General features: G+C 32.5%; 1 protein-coding gene across 1 annotated transcript in view; it reads left to right on the top strand.

Moving 5' to 3' along the window:
- LOC139504427 (uncharacterized) overlaps positions 1–19,929 on the top strand; it is a 39,325-nt gene extending 19,396 nt beyond the window's left edge. The window contains exons 8-18 of the mRNA XM_071294511.1: positions 761–1,009; positions 3,599–3,889; positions 5,083–5,445; positions 6,646–6,755; positions 8,581–9,789; positions 10,613–10,652; positions 13,220–13,500; positions 17,341–17,368; positions 17,759–18,061; positions 18,694–18,969; positions 19,595–19,929. Of these exons, the coding sequence (XP_071150612.1) occupies positions 761–1,009; positions 3,599–3,889; positions 5,083–5,445; positions 6,646–6,755; positions 8,581–9,789; positions 10,613–10,652; positions 13,220–13,500; positions 17,341–17,368; positions 17,759–18,061; positions 18,694–18,969; positions 19,595–19,929 (3,485 nt within the window). The remainder of the gene's footprint in view (positions 1–760; positions 1,010–3,598; positions 3,890–5,082; positions 5,446–6,645; positions 6,756–8,580; positions 9,790–10,612; positions 10,653–13,219; positions 13,501–17,340; positions 17,369–17,758; positions 18,062–18,693; positions 18,970–19,594) is intronic.
- Positions 19,930–21,113: the final 1,184 nt, after the last annotated feature.

Genomic DNA, 21,113 nt, shown 5'->3' with positions numbered 1-21,113 from the left:
ATCAGTTTTATGACATTGGTGTGTACTATGTAACAGTTTTGAGATCTCTAGGGAAGTCACTTATTGTTAACATTTCTGTAATTTGTGTAATACTAACTCAGCTTGATTTTTTAGTCACACATTTAAAATGTTTCATAATTTTTTCAACTGCAAAGAAAGTTGAGGAAGGCAACATATAGAGATTTTCATTACTATCAGAACATATCAGTTTGAAGATTGTTTTGAGGCCATATTCAATAGGATATGGTCAAGTGATTGAATTAATTAGCAATAAGCAATATTCAGTTTTTCTGCCTAAGTTGTATTAAAAGGAACTACATATAAACATATATAATAAACGACGATATTTTCTATATAGTTATGTAACTGTCTGTTTGTCTCAGTCTTTTTAACATTTTTATGCCCTGCCAACTACATCATAGTCTGTAGACTGGGATAATTAACATTTGTTTTAATTTATTCCAGTAGGCAAGACATATCTCTGTGTCAACAATTTTTTTGTAATTAGGCATGATTCGACATTTGATGTAGAACTTTATAATGTTGAATTGTACTACGTACAGCTCTAATGATACTTTAGATTTATAAATCAGTATTAGCTTGTGATATTTCTAAAATGTATAACGATCTAAACATATATGATGGATAACACCCTGTGTATCTTCTTGTTTATACTGCTTGTATTTATGTCAGCAAGAGAACAATAAAAATTGATATCTGAATTTCATATCTTATATTCTTTTCGGTTTTATACATTTAGGACCCAAAAGAGAAATGCAGATATTTTCTGATATAGAATTTCAAGGTCTGTTAAGCAGCGGATCATACAAATGTTACTGGAACCGTGTTTTTCTTACCGGTCCATTTGGTGTTGGCAAGACATGCTTAGCCAAAATTCTAGTGGGAGATGAGGCTCCAGAGCAGCGAGAGTCAACAGATGGTATATGGATTTACCTCGGCAAAGCTGGAATGAATATAAAGAAACGTTGTTGGATTTTCTTAGAAAAGGGTATAAACAATAGAAATTGACTGAGGATATGCATCTCAGAGTAATTGGTTGAATTTTGAGTAAGGCATTGAACCAAGATTTCAGGTCAAAGTTCGATAAATAGTGTGAGGTGAAAATGTATCTCGAGTTACACTTTGAACTTAACTTAATTATTTGTTTTATTTGTTGGTTTCCGTCTATTATATTGTCTTGGCATACTCCTGTGACCTTTGGTGGTAAATCCTTGGTATGCCTAACATTATTATGTTTGATTTTTCTTAAACTTACTGAATATAAAATTGAGAATGGAAATGGGGAATGTGTCAAAGAGACAACAACTCGCCCAAATAAAAAACAACAGCAGAGGGTCACCAACAGGTCTTCAATGTAGCGAGAAATTCCCGCACCCGGAGGCGTCCTTCAGCTGGCCCAAAAACAAATATATACTAGTCCAGTGATAATGAACGCCATACTAATTTTCAAATTGTACACAAGAAACTAAAATTAAAATAATACAAGACTAACACAGGCCAGAGGCTCCTGACTTGGGACAGGCGCAAAAATGCGGCGGGGTTAAACATGTTTGTGAGATCTCAACCCTCCCCCTATACCTCTAACCAATGTAGTAAAGTAAACGCATAACAATACGCACATTAAAATTCAGTTCAAGAGAAATATTTTGGGGTTACCATAATTAAACATTGTAGAACGTTCGAAAATCACTGATAGACATATATAATAACAACATTAACGGTACCAATTTTCCTGCACCAGATGCGCATTTTGACAATACATCCAAAAGGTCCAAAAAGTATAGCCAAATCCGTAAAAGGAATCAGAGCTTTGCATGAGGGAGATACATTCCTTAATTTATAATAATTTCTAACATTTTGGTTGTCTGTTTTGCACAAGTTTCATACAATTTATCTGACACTATATAAATACGTACATATATAGAATTCTATAACTTGAATGCAAATATGAATAGGTCAAAAATTCTGCACAACTCAGATAAAACAATTTTTCAAACATTGTCAGACAATGAAATTTTTATGTTTTTTTTTTTAGAAAAAATCTTGTCTCTTCTCCATACAACCTTTTACACTCTTTCTGAGCATTATTTTGCGTGCCTACTTGCCTAAATTGTTAATGAACACGTTTAAAAGGAAAAAATATATATTATTGGACGATAAGCCATGTGACGACGAATTATCATACCGATATTTTATAACGTCAAGTTGGTTTCCTTTTTCAAAACTACAAAATTCCTTTGTCATCAGACAGCAGCTGGTTCATTCAATATGTAAACAGTCTATCACTATCCAAGTACCATCTCTGTGCTGATATTGGTTATATGTTAGAATTAGCTGGTACTGGGATGGGTGTTTAGATTATATCTTGTAGCATTTTGCCATTTGTATATAAAACTAAAGGCATTCATCCGATCAACTAAACGCTTAAACCTTATAATTTCAATATTCATTCATTATTTTCCATTTAAATTTTCAAACTGTAAACAATTTATCTAAATGTTGCAAATAGAAATTTAAAAAACTTAGAACATATTTTGTTTTAAAACTTAACACGTTTGAGTGTTTAATTACTACGTTTTTACTTTTGGTTTTCAATCTTTGAGGAAAAAAAACTTCAATGATATTTGTCAATGTAATAGAAACAACATAAATGCTTAATAGCGGTTACAGTTACGCCTGAGTTAAAATGCACAAATTACTTCCAATACATTTGTAAGATTTTTCTTTTATATTCTAATTTTGAAGGGAGACCAGGCAAAAGAAATATTGTCACCATTGGTCTTTTTGCAAACGGCAGTGAAAACCTCCTAAAAGTGAGGCGTCCGTTCGGTTGTGCGATGCATAAAATATACAAGCATTTAGAATGGGGATGTTAAATGCGATGCCTCAAGTAAAGATAATGTCATCTAAGTTTCTGTCCCTATCCATTTAAACCTCGTTTTACAGTGGCAGCTTTAATTTCGCTGACCTTCATCCTGGACGGCATCGGGTACTGGACCTACCTATCTTATTTATTATTAACTTGTTCGCGTCCTGAAAATGCATGACATATTTCCCACTGGATGTAAGGCAAACAACTATCAGCATTCAATTCTAAACCCTATGTTTACCCTTAAATATGGCCCTTAACTACTTGTTCGAAATGTTTTACATTGTGTTGTGTCATATAGGGGGATGGGTAATCGTAATTAGTAATTAGGTATCGATTACTTTTTGCAATGTGATCATATGTAACCACGCTATGATGACTTTCTTAATCATATTTCGTAATCTAAGTATTTCCTAAGTTGACGTGAATCAATATTTTGTAATGATCAAAACAAACGTTTTGGAAACGAACATTTGTTTGATCAATCCGATATATATCATTTCAGGGACAGAGGTAATCGTAATCAGTATTCAGTTGTCCTCGATAACTCTTTGCAATGTGATCACATGTAACCATTCAATGTATTTCTTAAACATATGTCTTAATCTAAGAGTATACCCTTAGTAGATGTGAATTTATGTTTTGCAATGATTAAAGAAATGTCTTTAAAACGAACTTTTGTATGATAAATCAGATAACATATTTCAGGGACTATCTTGAATGCAACAGTGCAAAGTTTACTACGAAGTAAAGAAATGGCAATTCCAGGTGTTGTAAAATATATCGAGGAAGTGGCAGATTCTGATGATGCTAAACATAGGGAGGAAATCAAAAGCAAAGGTTCTGTATCTTCCAGTCTAGGGGCTACAAAACGTATAGAGGAAATGCCAGATCGAAGTGGTGTTAAGTCTAACATCAGTACTCCAGGTGTTAACACGATAATGTCAAGGTTGAAAGCTTTCTTCAGTCTCCCAAGTCGAAAACAGAAAGGATTTAAAGGTATGTGTTGTTAATATTATGTGTAAATATAAATCATGCCATATTGTGTAGTCGTCTGGTCTTTCTTGTCAGTGTTGAGCTTAATTTTGTCCATGTCACAGTTTATGTTAACCAATAACGTCGTTAAACAGTGAATAGCTGCGAAATTTCACTACAAGGTTCTATTCTTCAAACAGGAGGTTGGGATTGATTTTGGTGGTTATGGCCAAAATTGTCTAAAAGGACCAAACACTAGGATGTATATGCTGCTGGACAATTATTTGTGTATCTCTATGAAATTGTACCACAAGGTGTCACGACACTGCCGAAAAGTTGTGATTTTATTTTGTGTTATTGTCCAAACTGTTTTGGAAGGAGGGGTCCAACAAAAAGTATTTTTTATGTTTCAGGACTTGTGTATAAATGTATGGATATCTGTGAAATTGTACGACAATGTCCTTTACATCAAAATGAGGGTTGGGCTTCCTTTTGGTTATTATGGCCAAATCTGTTTAAAAGGATAAAAAAATAGGTGTCATACATTTTGGGGATTACAGTCAAACTGTTAATGACGTAGCGACTATAAAGACTAAGATTTCCATGTTTCCTGCCAATAACTCTCTGTACTGAAAATGGAAATTTTGGAATGATGTTAGGGGTTAAACCCTAAATATTTTACTAAAACGGGTAAACGAAACTTTTTTCTACTTTGTATAAATTGCTTTTTTTATAGAGCAATATCAATCGGGTTATAATTCAAAGACTTGAATTCTTCTTCTATTTAAATATGCTGAATCTATCAATGTATTCATATTTTGGATTTTGAACTTTTTTTTCAAGCTAGTCCTCATTGAGGTCAAGAGTATCCAAAATGAGACTTTTTTTTTCGATATACAAAAATGTAATAACGGATTTTTGTATCTGCTGAATCTAAACATTTATTTAGATTTTATAGTTGGGGACCAGCTTTCAAATCGGCTCAAATCGCGGTCTTAATTAACCATTTTTTTCAAATTCAACAAAAAATAATTAATATATATTTATATTTTATATATTTTGCTATTATTTGTCTGTTTACAAAACTTGTTTGACAAATATTTAAATGTGCATTTATGTTTTTTCAATATCTAGGAAATTTTAAAAATATACACGATTATCTTTAACCTTTCATTCAGCTCTAACATACACACAACACTTATATCTTTTATTTTCAGGTCAAAATGTTGCTCATCTTAAATCTTCAAAAGATGAAAATGCTCTGATACATGGAGCTACTAGAGATGATAGTGCTGGGAGAGGTGGAGACTCGGAAGATATATTGACTGCCAATGACATGTCAGAGGATGAAATTATTAAACTAATCCGATCTGAATGTAATAAAGGCAATTACGAAATGATAATTGTCCCCATTGATTTATGGGACTTTGGCGGTCAAAAGATATATCACTTGACACACCAACTCTTTATATCTAGCAGAGGCACTTTTTTATTAATCTTCAACGGTAGTAAAGGTATCCATGACGACATTCCTGACTACATAGACTTACCTGGCTGTAATAAGCAACGGAATACTGCAGGTATGTTATCGTTTATTAATGGGTAAAACAATCTGTCTATTTCAATACAAAGATATATTTTATAGACTTTCGATATAGGTAAACTGTAGATTGTCTAAGCTCTCCTTGAGCACAAAAGGCCTCAACATAAAAACAATAGGCTCTTTAGTGAAGATGTATACAGCAACAGAGTCAACAATACAACAGCTGGTATTGTTCGTAACATCTAGATGAACTGACTATTAATTGTTTTAAATCGAAGTTTGTTTTATCCAGTATAAATAATGAAGAATTTCATTTTCCTTTCTTAAAATTTGAACACAAAGAGCGGAAGACCAATTTGTGAATGCTAATATGTATAAAACTGAGTATGCTTAAACCCTACATTCTTTTGTTGCGTAACTCAGTTTATGATTCATACAAATAACAAAGTATTGTTAAACTGTAATTCTTTTGAAAAGAGAAGTAACATAACAAAAATAAGAATTAGCGATCATAATTTAATGATAGAAAAAGGAAGACATTTAAAAATACCTAGAGAAAAAAGACTATGCACATGCTGTAATACAATGGAGGATGAAGCCCATTTTATTTTATACTGCAAAAAAATTGCTAAACTAAGAGATAACTTTATAGGAAATGTAATTAAACATATGCCAGATTTTATGTCCTGGCAAGAAAATGAAAAAAATAAATATCTTCTTTGTCCATCAACCTCAAAAGAAGTGGAAAGCTTAGGGTCCTATTTTAAACAGGCATTAGAACTGAGGACAGGGACTCTTGATTTATTTATAAAATATATTTATATATCATATAGATCAATTAGTTAGCTTATTTGCTTTTTTTGTTTTCATGGTTTTGTTTATTAAATGTATTTTGTGTATGTTTAAATTATTTGTCACAAACTTTTTGTTCAGAGTTTATGTGACAATAAATATATGAATTGAATTAGAGTTAAAAGCTATGTCTGCGAGAAGACAAAATATGTTCACCTCAAAGGAAAGATAAATAAGCTAACAACAGAAATGATAGAAAAGTTGTTTTTGTTTTAAATTCAACAATGCTGCTAACAATTGAAAAGATATCTTCAATTGATATGATTAGATAGTGGTTGTGAGAGTCAATTATTTTCAGTTCTTTATAAATGCCTATTGTTCAGTAATTATTGGCAGGCAATTTTATACTTTCAAACATATCAACATGTATGCGTGTTTGTTGCAGTCTATCTTGTCCATTGGGTAAATTCAGTCCTTACATATTGTAAGACTTCCGCTGAAAATGGAGGATACCCCAAAATCAAGTTTGTTGCAACACACAAAGATCAAGTTAAAGTAAGTACTCACATAAATTCAAGAACTGTGTAACTCTAATACTTTGACATGTCTGACAGAGTTACAATTCACTTTTGGGTTAACAACTCATCTGTCCGTTTTTTTCCTATGTCCATGACTCTTCAAAAAAGAATGAAATAAGTTGAATTTATGAACGTGCCATAATTAAATTGTTAGCGGTATTCTGATCAGCTGTCAGATTTTAGCCTAGATCATGGGATTTTCACAGTCAGAGTGTTTGAAGTTTTTTTTGCCCACATTTTCCTGCCTTAGAAATGAGTAATTGATTTTCAAAATAAAATTACAAATGATGAAACAGATGTGTAGATCCTTGAAAACATGTAAAATGTATTGTAGCTATGTACCTTCCATGTAGGGTTTTAAAAAATATATAATCGTTCTAGACTAAATCATTCGTCGTAAAGATTTTAAAAGTTGTTGAAAGTACAGATCTCTGAAACTTCAAAAAAACATTAGCCTGGACGTTTTGTTGGACATTCTGGTTTTTTTTTTTAAAAAAGGTGCATCTGAGATTTGATCCATCATAAATCATGGCCGCTGTGGCTTGACTTATTAAATGTAGTTTTAGACATTTTTGGGCTTATCTCCATAAAATAGTTAAAGTCCATGTGACAGTATATGGTCAACTGTTATCCCTGTAGCCTCGGTCACACCTTACCGTATAGCACGAACGGACGCCTAACGGATGAAAATAATAGTTGTCCGTTGACAAAATTGTTATCCGTTGGGAGTCCGTTGATGTACTGACCGAATAAAACGGACGTGTAACGGATGCATAACGGACACACACCGGATATGCAACGTACGAGAAACGGAAACGTACCGGACAGAACGGATGTCGAACGTACATCCAACGGACGAGTACCGCCTATAACGGACACCTAACGGAAGCGTACCGGATAAAACGGATGAACAAGATATACGGAAAAATCAAAGCAAAGGCGACAATAATAATACATTTAAATCGCATGAATATTCAAAATGTGTCTGTGTAAATGGTTTTGGTTTGTTCTTCAAAATTCCGCCTAAGGGCAGTGTTTGGCCTGAATAAGAACTGCTTGATTGTGAAGACGTGCCTATACTCTAAGATTGATTATGAATAATAAAAATTCATGAACCTTAAGAAATCTGACATACCAATAACTGGGTTTTCTGATGCAAAATTTTCAATTGGCATTTATCCGTTTCAGATCCGTTCATTATCCCTTTTATCCGTTATACGTCCGGTAGAAGTCCGTTTCTCATCCATTCAATATCCGTTTTATCCGTTAAACGTCCGGTAGAAGTCCGTTGGTGAATTTATCTTTCAGACCTCCAACGGATGTATAATGGACACGTAACGGATACAAAACGGAAACGAAACGGACGAGTACCGTACAAAACTGATGCCTAACAGACGTTCAACGGACATTTTATCCGTTGGACGTCCGTTCAAAGTTTTGAACATGCTCAAAATTTTCCACAGGACAGAACGGACGTCGACGAATAAAACGTACGCTTAACGAACATGCAACGGATATGAACGGATGTCTAACGGATAAGAACGGACGTCTAATGGACATGAACGGATTGAAAACAAGTTATCCGTTAGGCGTCCGTTCGAGCTATCCGGTAAGGTGTGACCGAGGCTTTAGGAATTCATTTTTGGAACTCTTGCAATTACAATTTCATTTTAAGCAAATGTGATAGAATAGTTTTAGTTAGAGGAAAAAAGTTTTGACTATCCTGTTCACACAATAAATCATTAGTATCGCTTGATTCACTGAATTGTATATATACATTTTTTCATTTGTGTATATTTTAGGGTGATATTGAGGAACAGAGACGAATCTTAGTAACCTCAATTGAAAAACTTTTTGAAAATCATGGAGGAAAACAACATCTTCAATATCAACCACTTATTTTTGTGGATGCAAGAAACAAAGAGGACGAAGAATTAGACACATTGAAGAAGCAGTTGGTGGAAGTTGCATTAGACCATCCTAGTTGCGGAGAATTAATGCCAACCAATTTTGTACCCCTTGAACTTCAATTAGCCAAAAAAGTAGAGGAAAAAAAGAAAGTCCTATCCATTGGTGAACTGACGGACCTTAACCAGCAGAATGAAAAACATGCATTAACCCCTGATCAGCTACAAAAGTTTCTGAAGGTTAACCATGCCCTTGGAAAACTGATCTACTTCGATGAAGCTTGCTTGAGAGATAACGTTATCATAGATCCAGTGTTTTTGGTAGACGTGCTACGTTCCATCGTTACTGATGAACAATTTTGGCCAGAACATCTCACTGAGGTACTTGGAGACCTTAAGGAAAGTGGAAAATTGCGGAAAAAGGATTTATACGAAATATGGAAACAAGACTGTTTCAAGGAGATCTCAGAGCATACAGAATATATGGTAGAAATGTTAGTACATTTGGACATAATTTGTCGACAAAAAGTCGATGAATATGAATCAGAATTGTTCTTAGTTCCATGCATGATTAGAACCAAAAGAGAAGACAACTCACACATAGATTTGGACAGAAGCATACATCTGGCTTATAGGTTTAAAGAGGAAGTTGTGCCACCTGCTATCCTTTACCGGTTCATTGCGACTTTCATATCAATTTGGAAGCTTCGAATCAGCAATAAATCCAGTCGTCTGATGATCTTTACTGACAGTGCTGATGTTACAATTGATAATGAACACGATATGAGAATTGACATTCAGGGAAACAGAATCATAGTTTCTCTTTCTCACAAAGAAAGCCAAAATTCCATTGTACCAACAATAGCATCAACAGCTCAGGAATGCCTCACACATGCCATTACACGCATTTCCAATTTCTATTTCTCAGTTTCAGAGGATTCTGGTTGTACTAGAGATTTGCCTTTTACCATTCAAATTGGTATAGTTTGTGGGTCAGATCTTTGCTTTTTTGACCACATGTTGAGATCTAAGGAGGAATGGACATGCCCTAATCACAATAGTATACATAAGACTTATATTGTGTCCAGGTGGTTTGCAGACAAGGTATCTATCTTTTATAGAATGTTTTTAACTTTTTGCTATTGAATGAAGAGTCAATTACCTTTTGAAGGTTTGAACGGTCATTTTGAACTTATAATCATATGAAAAGTTAAAGCAATTATTCAGATGTGTTTAGTGTTTCAGGGAATTTTCCGATTTATCCTTGCAGTATATTCAGTACTGATGAGATAATTCCATTGCAATTAATCTATATAGTACCGTTCAGTACAATTCAGAATGATGTTGATGTGTACAGGAAGATAACAACTTCTTAACAATCTGAACATAGACTAAACAGAACTTAACTAATTACAAGTTAATCGTCTGAACATTACTGTATTTACCGTTGTTTATAAATACATGAGTATAAACATTGACTGGATTATACAAATAACATTACTGTATTTACCGTTGTTTATAAGTACATGAAGTATAAACATTGACTGGATTATACACATGAGTTGATAAAGAACCCAAAAAAACTCTTTCTTAATTTCATGCGTCCAAAGTGCTTTTCTTATTTGATCTTTATCAGAAACGCTAAATGTTAAATGTTTGAAAGTCGAGGTTGTATAAGAACCAAAACTGTTTTTAAAAATCTGTAAGAAAGATAAGAAAGAGCTTAATCACCATGTTGGGTTATATGCAGACAATATCAAATATAAACAGGAAAAAAGGTCAAAATGCTAATCTAAGAACACTCACCGTTACTAGTTGGTATAAATACAAAAACCACTGAAACATCAATACGTGCAGTTCCATCATATCAGTGTTAAGACATCATAAGTTCATAAAAAATACAACTTCAGTTTATCTTATCTTACAGTCACATACGGAGGGTGACAGATGCCTAGAAGATTGTCCAGGTAAAAATATCTTAATCTTACCAACATTATATTGTAAAGGTGTGTGTGTGTTCATTTATATGGGGACGAAGTCCCCAATAACAGTAGAAAATTCAATAAAAAAAAATGGGGAAAATTTTCCCGATATTTTCATTGTCACTTATGAACTCAAAATCATTCAATCTTTTTTTGTCGCGTTTTTGAATTTCCGGATCTGTGCAGAAATCTACTTCCGTTTCCGGTCTTTTTTGCATGAGACTGAATAAAATGTATATTTATCAGTCTAAGAAAGGAACTCAATACTAATTCATTTTTAAAAATTGTTTGTTATAAAAAAAAACGTTACTTGATGACAGCGTTTTTTCGTTTACATTGAATATGACGTCATAACTTAAATAACGTCACAACTAAAATCCCTAACAACAGGACCAAAATCGGAAACGTTACGTTCTTTGTTTACATTGAATATGACGTCATAACGTCACAACTAAATCCCTAACAACAGAACCAAAATCGGAAACGTTACGGTAATTCCGTTTCTCTTTTTAACATGTTTGATTTATAAAAAAAAAATCATACAGACTTCGTCCCCATTCACAGGTTATGCCTGCCTCATATTAAACATAAAAGAAAATTTTGAAGAGAGACCAATGAGGAAAAAATTTTAATATGAAAAAAGGCAAATCAGATATTTTGTATATAAACAAATAAACACATACCTTTTGATAAGGTCGAAGTCCAATCAGATGTTTCATGTACATAAGCGAAACAATAACGTATCAATACATGCCTATCTATAGGTGTAATACCACCAAACTATAGTACGTCATATTCGGTTGCATAAGAAAAAGGGTTGAGAAAAATAGTCCCTTGATTTTGACAGTTGTAGGTAATTAATCCCACATCATTGCATACAATATTTCTGGGTCATAAACATATATCTTGGGTATTTCATGGAACTATCAATTTTTATTTGGGGTTTCTATTTTTTTTTAAATGGAAACTTGAGGTTACATGGTTACTAGAGCTTGTACATATGTATAAAAGAGGTGAACATTTGATTGATTAACTTCCATTGGTGGTTATTTTTTTATATGCAATCAACCTTTATGTGAAATTGTGTCTATAGTACTGGACAGGATAAAACTTTACTCAAGTCAAGTATTTCTTAATTTGAAACAAAGAAAATTTCTGTACATTTCTTGGGAAAATGCAAATTTATCGAAAACTAAGAGGGGACAATCAATGGTGGTATTGCACCTGTAAGGTTAAATACAAATCTTATTTTGGATGTACATTATAATATATGATAGTGATCAATCAACACACACCAATAAATAGGGTTAAATGCAAATCAGATATTAGAATACCGCTGCAAATGTTTGCACCTCTCCTAAGTCAAGAATCTGATTATAGTAGTTTCGTTTGTTTATGTAATTTATACGTGTTTCTCGTTTCACGTTTTTTATATAGATTAGACCGTTGATTTTTACACTAGTAATTTTGGGGCCCTTCATAGCTTATTGTTTGGTGTTGAAGGCCGTACATTGACCTTTACTGGTTTACTTTTATATATTGTTATCTGGATGTAGAGTTGTCTCATTGGCACTCACACCACATCTTCCATGCATGCTAATTGATTGATGTTCATAAATGACATTTATCTATTCACGCATGACAATTGATTGATGTACATAAATGACATTTATCTATCCACGCATGCCAATTGATTGATGTACATAAATGACATTTATATTTCCCCGCATGCCAATTGATTGATGTACATAAATGACATTTAACTATTCACGCATGCCAATTGATTGATGTCCATAAATGAAATTTATCTATCCACGCATGCCAATTGACTGATGTATATAAATGACATTTTTCTATCCACGCATGCCAATTGATTGATTTACATAAATGACATTAAGTAATCTATCCACGCATGTCAATCCATTGACAATTACACCATGTACATATTGAATACATATAAATGACATTTATGTATCTACGCATGCCAATTGATTGATGTACATAAATGACATTAAAATATCAACACATGCCAACCTATAAAATCAAAATCAAATCATTCATTAGATTAACATAATTGAACCAGTACCCTATCAGTTGTCAAATTGCTAAGTGTATTTTTGAAATACTTAGTATTGACCATTGTATATCCTCTGGTTTTTCGTATCATTGGACTCTGTCTCCCTTATCACATAAGCAACACGACGGGTGTCGCATGTGGAGCAGGATCTGCTTACCCTTCCAGAGCACCTGAGATCACCCCTAGTTTTTGGTGGGGTTCGTGTTGTTTATTCTTTAGTTGTCTATGTTGTGTCATGTGTACTATTGTTTTTCTGTTTGTCTTTTTCATTTTTAGCCATGGCGTTGTCAGTTTGTTTTAGATTTATGAGTTTGACTGTCCCTTTGGTATCTTTCGTCCCTCTTTTATCGCTGCTCATTATTAATTTTGAACTATACATTACAGTTAAACTGGAAAGTCCATGATTTCTTATCTACTGTTATAACTTAAGCAGACAGTAAAAAAAAGGTACGAAATTGAGTTTTATTAAATACAGGTCTAGATATGGCATGGTTAGACAGCAATCCAGATGATAGACACTTGGGACGCTTAGCAGCTGAAATGACATTGGAAGAAATACGAAAAATATATATGCACCTAAAGGAAAAGAAACCTGCTAGGTCATGGGAAATTATTAACGAGTCAAAAAACAAAGAGTCTTTTGATATCAAAATCAAAGCTTTACATGATTGGAAGAAGAACACACTGTATGCTTCATTCAAGCAGATTCAGCAAAGTATGAAAGAGGAAGATATTGACATCCACATACTATGTCAGGTACACATGTAATGATAAATATGTAATACTAGAGATTTCCAATAAAATGACATACGTACCTAACTTAACCCACTAACGTAACGGGACCGGTTATTGCTAACCTATTAATTTTGTTAAATGCGTCAGTCAAGTTTTACATAAGTATTTATAAACTATAATACCCATTCATAATAACTTTTATCAATATCAAGTATTTACAAGATGATGAAAAACGAATGAAATCATGATTTTTATATAGCACGTGATTATTGAGATTCCCGCCTAAACTTCACTGTCATACGACCACGTATATATACGTATCTATACCTATCATACGATTTATTTGAGTTGTCTTTCATGGTATGACAATGAGTTTGTTTTTCCGAAATACTTTGCAAAATTTAATGAACGTTTTATTATTTGATATTTTTATTGCTTTTGTTTGTCGTTATCAGATGGTGTCCGTTCTTCTTTTTCTTTTTTATTTTCTTAATGTTTTATAATATCTAAATTCTGGGAGTATTATTATTAGATAGACTATTTTAGCAATTTCAGAAAAATTTAACTCGAAGTGCTAATCAGAATGTGTCTCTGTTAAAGTTGATAACTGGGATTGCATCATAGTTTTTAAAGCATCGTTTCAAATGTTCTGTTCTCCTGCAGTTAATCTCCTTTATGTACATTCTCCGAAAAAAAAATTCTTTCAACAGGCAAAACGAAGTACGATACGACAACGGGATGTGTATATTTAAAAAAAAATGATACATGTCTTTTACTTCTTTAAAGTTTGAGTTTTATGAGTTGACAAACACCTTTCTTTCAAATGAAAGTCAACGAACATTAAAAATAAAAGAATATTGTAATAATTGATAATAATATATGTAAATAAATCTGTACACCAATTCGTTAAATAGATTGTAATTTTGGAAGGTGTACTTGATTAGCAACTGATGACTAATCTGCGTATAAACATTGACCACTGTGGATAGAAAACTATCAGTTTAAAGTACATAGTAATTGGCTAAACATCTGTCCTCAAATGTCTCTGATTAAAAGTGGATGAGAAATCTAATTTACATACTTGTTACATTTTTGAGACAACTATAACATGTATAATATATATGTATAATGCCACTTCAGCCTTTACGGGAATTTTCTTTTACTCTTACTTATCCAATAAGAAGTGGATTCTAAAACTATCACATCTATTGATTGAGTCAGCGAACATTTTCCTTTCAATTTTTGTCTCGCTTTGGAGGTATATATATTTTAAAGCGACAAGTCTGCGACAGATCCATTGACTGGATCACCAGTGTTGAAGGTGATACATGACTGGAAAAAAACATTTTACATTCATAGTTATATACTTATGAATGGGATTGACTGTTAGCAGGCTAGCCTCAATAAGGGTTCAATTATTTTCACCCCTGGTCGAATGACTTTAAGACTTTTTCGGCTTCTCCAGCAAGCATGATGCATTCACGAGTAAAATCAGGTTATGGTTTACTCGTAAACAGACAAGTGTGTGTATAGCGGTTACGCTCTCTTGTTACCTTTCATATGAAAATGCGACTCTAAGTTTTGGTCATGTACAAAAAGGTATATGCATTTGTCATTATCATTTCATCATCCTTAATATAAATGTAATATTTGTCGCTTGATATAAGACATACATCAGTATTATCATCATCATAGATACTCTACCAAGAGGTTAAATCTCTGTCGTAAGTACATATATTGAATATAGCTTGAGGCTTCTTCGTCTTTAGTATTATAACTTGAGGCTTAATTCTATCTGATATTTTGGCCTATTTATGTACGCATGCATCTCTCTGCTACATAAAGTACATTGTAGTTTTTATAAAAGTCCAAGTTAAAGCCCAAAGAGATACACAGAAGTATGTTTATTAAATAATCATGCCACAATTAAAACATTAAGAAAGGGATTGACTTGTGAAACTGAAACGAAGCATAAAAACAGCAATTTCTAGTATTTCAAAATAAACTCTATGTACCGATCTGATAGTATCCACAGCTGCTGAACACTATCTTAAAAACAACTACAACTAATAAATAGTTAATAATATTGACAGTATGTCGTATGGTTACACCACTGTCCTAGTAGGGATGTGTCTGTCCCAAGTCACGAGCCTGTAATTCTAGCAGTGCTTATCGTTTGTTGTTGTGTTTGCGTTAATATTTTTTAACATAAATTTGGCCGTTAGTTTTCTCGTTTTACATTTGTCATTTTGTGGCCATTTAAAGCTGACTATGCGGTATGGGCTTTGCTCATTGTTGAAAACAGTACAGTGGCCTATAGTTAATTAACATTTCTGTGTCATTAAGTCTCTTGTTGTCTCATTGGCAATCACACTACTTCTTTTTTGTACATTTCACAAATTAAGTATAAAAAATGTATACACAGTTTAAAAACAAAACCTTTTGTCATGTAAAAAGAACGGAGTGTATGTAGGACCATTAGTGGTCATGACTGTAAAGCAGATTATATGAATTTTCTATAAAATGTAAAAATACTTTATCGGCAAATGATTCATGATGATTTGTTTTTTTGAATTAAAATAAATAGTGAACTTCTTAATCAAGGAAAAAATCCAATCAGTATGTAGTCTTAAACATGCGGGATGTTTAATATTCATACATTGTTGTTTTTTAAAAGTATTAATCAAAGTCAAACGACAACTCTTTCATTCTTTTTTCGTGCAATACAATTTGTGATCATGCCGGATCCAAGATATTTGAAAGACGGTGTAGTTCCCGATAAGTGAATTTATACAAACGAGCGGAACGATGCGAAAAAAAATTGGACGATTATAAGCTAAAGATTTGTATAGATAATGTGGAACATAGGAGATTTTCAAAATTATCTAGCGATCGAAAAAGAGGGGGTACGCCCCCTACCCCTGTATCCTCGAATTCACGTTTACGTATATTTGGACAAAAACCTCGTCCCATACAATTAAATTATAGAAATTTTATTTCTTCTAAAAAGTCGAGTACACCTTTTACATTCGGGTGTGTTGGAACCCACTTTAAACGCTTATACTTTTCAAAACAAACAAAAAAGACAACCTTCTCGCTTCGGAATTTATTATTTTAATATTTTCATGCTAGATTTTGTCTAGGTAGTTTTTAAAATTCATAATTTGAGAAGAACTAAAGTATGGGTCGAGTGAAATGACAAGAAATGATGGGTGTATGCGATTACATGTTGCTAACTTACTTATTCCATTATAAATTTTTTGTCAATCAAATCATTCAAAATTTGATGGCAAAATATTCAAATATCAAACAAAATAGTTGGGGTTGATTTTTATATAAACTATATTTCAGAAAAAAATTCGTGTTTACAGAGCAAAACATGCATGCAGTGTTTTCTCCCCTCCGTCATGCTTCAATGCAATAGGACGAAATACGTTGAGTTAGGTCGGTTATGTCAAGTAAAGTCATTTTATTGGAAATCTCTACTACACCTTTCGTGCCCAATAACCATTTCGACAGCTTTCACAGATGATTTGAAATGGTTTATCCAAATTGTGAATGACAAGTAATGAGATTAAAACATTTGAATATTTTCATTTAAAAGCAGAAATTATCTGCAATTTTTTACAATTAACAAATATTAAAATATAAATTCCATTATTTTTTTTTCTGCCATTAAAACATTAATTGCTTCATTATTTCATTATTTTGTCAAAAAAACAAAACATCGAAAAGGTGAAAATATGGTACTAAACAATTAGTGTCCAAATTATTTATATGAGGGATAATACAGTAAACAAACTTGTTTTCTTTCAAAAATGTGTTTATAAAATAATCTAATGCATACATGTATAACTTCAGATTTCAAGAGAAGTTCAAAAAGATTTGGGTAAGTGATAATTTGAAATAGCTTAAACTGAAAATTGCACTTTTGTAAGCATTTGTTTCTGAATTTAGCCTTCTTAGGAATGATCAATTGTTAAACAGTACTTGAATGCAAAAAAAAGCTGTTTCACAAAAAAAAAGGACGAAAGATACCAGAGGGACAGTCAAACTCATAGATCGAAAAATAAACTGACAACGCCATGGATAAAAATAAAAAGACAAACAGACAAATAATAGTACAAAAGAAACAACATAGAAAACTAAAGACTGAGCAACACCACCCCCGCCAAAAACTCGGGGTGATCAGGTGCTCCGGAAGGGTAAGCAGATCTTGCTCCAAAGATAAAATTTGCGATTGAAATAATAAATACTTCTGTTCATACACACATTTTAGACCAACCAAGGGAGAAGTTGTTTATAAGACCATCCGGTTCAAATCTACAGCAACTGTCTGATCATATTGGTTATCAAACATATCAGCTTGGAATAGAACTTGGGCTAACAGTTGTTGAGATGCAACAGATTGAAAGAAACCATGTTACAAATCTTCGTAGCCAAACAGAGGAGGTCCTGAACAAATGGAGGAGACTTCCAGAAGCTACATATGAAGGTTTACTCAAAGCTCTTTATCGCCTTGAATTATCTAGTGTTTTACCATACATAACATATAAGGAAGGATTAGCGGAACAAGCGGAAGGTACGTACAGTCTAAATATTAATAAGTTAGTCTGATATCACTTGTTTACATGAACAATATACTATTATTACATTTAAGAATCAGCTGTCTGTTCACGTAAACTTACATTCCTTCCAACAGAGTACCACTAAAAATCTACTGTCACGTGAGATACTGGTCACAATCGTATTAGTAGTCTCTAGTATTTCGTTACCGCCATTATTTATAACAAATCTTTCTTAAATTCACCCATTAGTGTTATAGCAAACTGTGTTACCCTCTTTAAATAAGGAATTCTCATCATAATTATTATTATTCTTATTATTATTAATGATGAATTTGGAAATTATGATGAAACGAAGGTTCCAACAACAGAAAGAAAATTTGATGTTTTATAAACCTACAGTTAGGTGCAGACCAAGCATAGCATGGAAATGACTGGAACGGCGATAATTCACATGCACTTTGTCTAAATCTGCTTTAAGTGAAAACAGCACGTGGTTGTTTAAATTTTGTTGTAAGTATACGCATGTTTCAGTGGTTGTCTGAATAATTATATCAGACAAAGATGGAAAAATACAAAATTAAAAATTATTTTAATTATAGTAGTTATAACATTCTAATCAAATATAATTGATATTTCCCAAATACAGACAGAATCATACAGGATATAGAAATCAGACAGATTTTAGATTATATGATGACACATTTAGTGATATCATCTGACGACAGACGCAGCATTGAACAACATGTTAGACAAGACGATCAGAATAAAGCTTTGCTTGAAGTAGTGAATAAAAGGGGGAAGTCCACTTATAATGTGTTTGTTGATGCACTACTGACAGGTGGATACACTGATTTAGCAAATGAATTGAAACGCGATTCACAGACAGAAGGCTCAAATGAAGCATTAGAACCTCAATATAAAGGTATGAGCTGTCTTTTATATGAAAATACACAAATAATAGCATTTGTATTACATTGATGGTCTTGATACATTTCAAGTTAAAAAAAAGATATAATATTTGTTTGTAAAAGTGAAAGTACCGAAGGTACAATCAATCAAGAAGCTGATGGTAGACTGGAGATAATCCATGGGGCAAAAAGAAAAAATGCAACATTATTTTTTAAACATAACATAAGAAAAATGGGGAAAGGGTAGTCTCATAAAGGCTTATATATTGTGTATGTATTATATATAAAGGTCACATAATTGTGGCACCGTTGTTAATATTAAGGGTTTTGTATTCTTGGTCTTTTGTTTTTGTCTGTCGTTGATATAATTAAAATGTAAACCTGGATGACCTGTGTTTTGTATTAACAATCATTCACTTAAATGATTTTTTTAAAACAGTATTTGTTTCTACATTTTCGGTTAATGTTGGTCGTATTTTTATGCTAAGATATCCCTCAAAAGTTTCTCCTCGGATTTTCCTAAATAATTTACTACTTCTGCGGTATGATGGTCATGACATTCCGTGAAACTTTCGTTGTTTATTTTTACTATACATGTATCTAAAGTGATAATACAAAATTCTTAACAATAAATTGTAGGATTGTCCGAGTGGACTGTTCCAGTGTATAGAGTTCGTCTGCAGAAGAATTACTCAAATATCATTAACTGTATAGATCATGAAAACATAGTAGATCATTTAATATCACGTGATATTTTGACAATATCTGACAGACAATTGATAAATGCTTGTCCAGCACAAATACAAAAGAATAGAAAGCTAATGGATATCCTTTTACATGGGAGTGAAAGGGGATTTATTGAATTTCTAAAAGCTATACGAGAAGACTCTGCTACTACTGAACTGGCAGCTGAAATAGAAAGCATATTGGTTACAAGCAGAGATATATCAACCATGTATGGTTGCTACAAATAAACTGGAAGTAGGTTATACGTATATTTATCCTGTATCTAAAAAATCTGAAGATCTTCTACGTATACTAAGATATTTTAAATAACATGAGTATCAAATAATTTGCAAAACAGAAATAACTAGTGGTTTTGATATTTGGAGCTTAATATTACTTTTTGGTGAAGATATATATTTTTAATTCTACTATAAATTATGAACATTTTATAAGGGATTTTCATGGGGTTTTTTTCTCAATTTATCTGATAAAATAGTGTCTATTTATTTCAGAGACAACATAAAATTCCTGAAATGGAATTCAAGAAATCTCGCTAATATCAAACGTGTGATCTCGTTTTCAATATCAACAGGTTTCCCGTAACATCCCGTGCTATGAAACAACATAAAAAAGAAGAAAATGATTGGAAGAAGATGAAAAGAAACAAGCAACTGAAGTCATTCTTACTTGAGTTTATGTTAATTTATATAAAACAACTTAATATCTTATGTTTCTTCCGAGACTATATGTTTAAGCTTTTTAACTGATAAATTTATGTAAATATTTGTCTATATTTTAATCTAGTTGTTGTGTTCAGTTATTAGAGTAACAAATTATTACTGTCTGATTTGAATTGTATTTATCTTAATTATATTATATGTTGACTGTCCCTTTGGTATCTTTCGTCCCTCTTTTATCATTTAATTTTTTTTCATAGATAATTTGATACTTTGATATTTGATACTAAGTTAGTTAGTTATTCAGTATCTAATTAACGGTTTGTGAAATGTTGTAATTTTTCTAAGTTGAAATATGTAAAATAGCATTATGATAATATATTCAAGCAGTATTCTGCAGATTTAATGGAAAACGTTAGCAGTATGCATGACAGCTAAAAGCAACAACACGTGTACTGGCCTTTCATTAGGTCTTTCCACCTTTCCGTGGAAAGACCTTTTAATTTTGGTCGGATTATTATCATTATAATTTTTATTTTCTTCCGCCTAGATTTTTTCTTGCGTAATATTGATGTTTCAAAAGATGTCGATTACGTATTTGGAATATGTTTTCGTATAGTTTATACGCTTTTTAAAATTGACAACGGTGTAACCAAATACTTTACGTTGTAAGAGTTATCTCCCCTAACACTGTTTTTCTTGTGGCCACTAATCCTTCGCAACCGTAAAAGATTACGACAAAACTATTTTACCAA

The sequence above is a fragment of the Mytilus edulis genome, chromosome 14 (genome assembly GCF_963676685.1).
Source record: "Mytilus edulis chromosome 14, xbMytEdul2.2, whole genome shotgun sequence".
In the NCBI taxonomy this organism is placed as follows: domain Eukaryota; kingdom Metazoa; phylum Mollusca; class Bivalvia; order Mytilida; family Mytilidae; genus Mytilus; species Mytilus edulis.
This window is presented reverse-complemented; position numbering and strand designations above follow the sequence as displayed.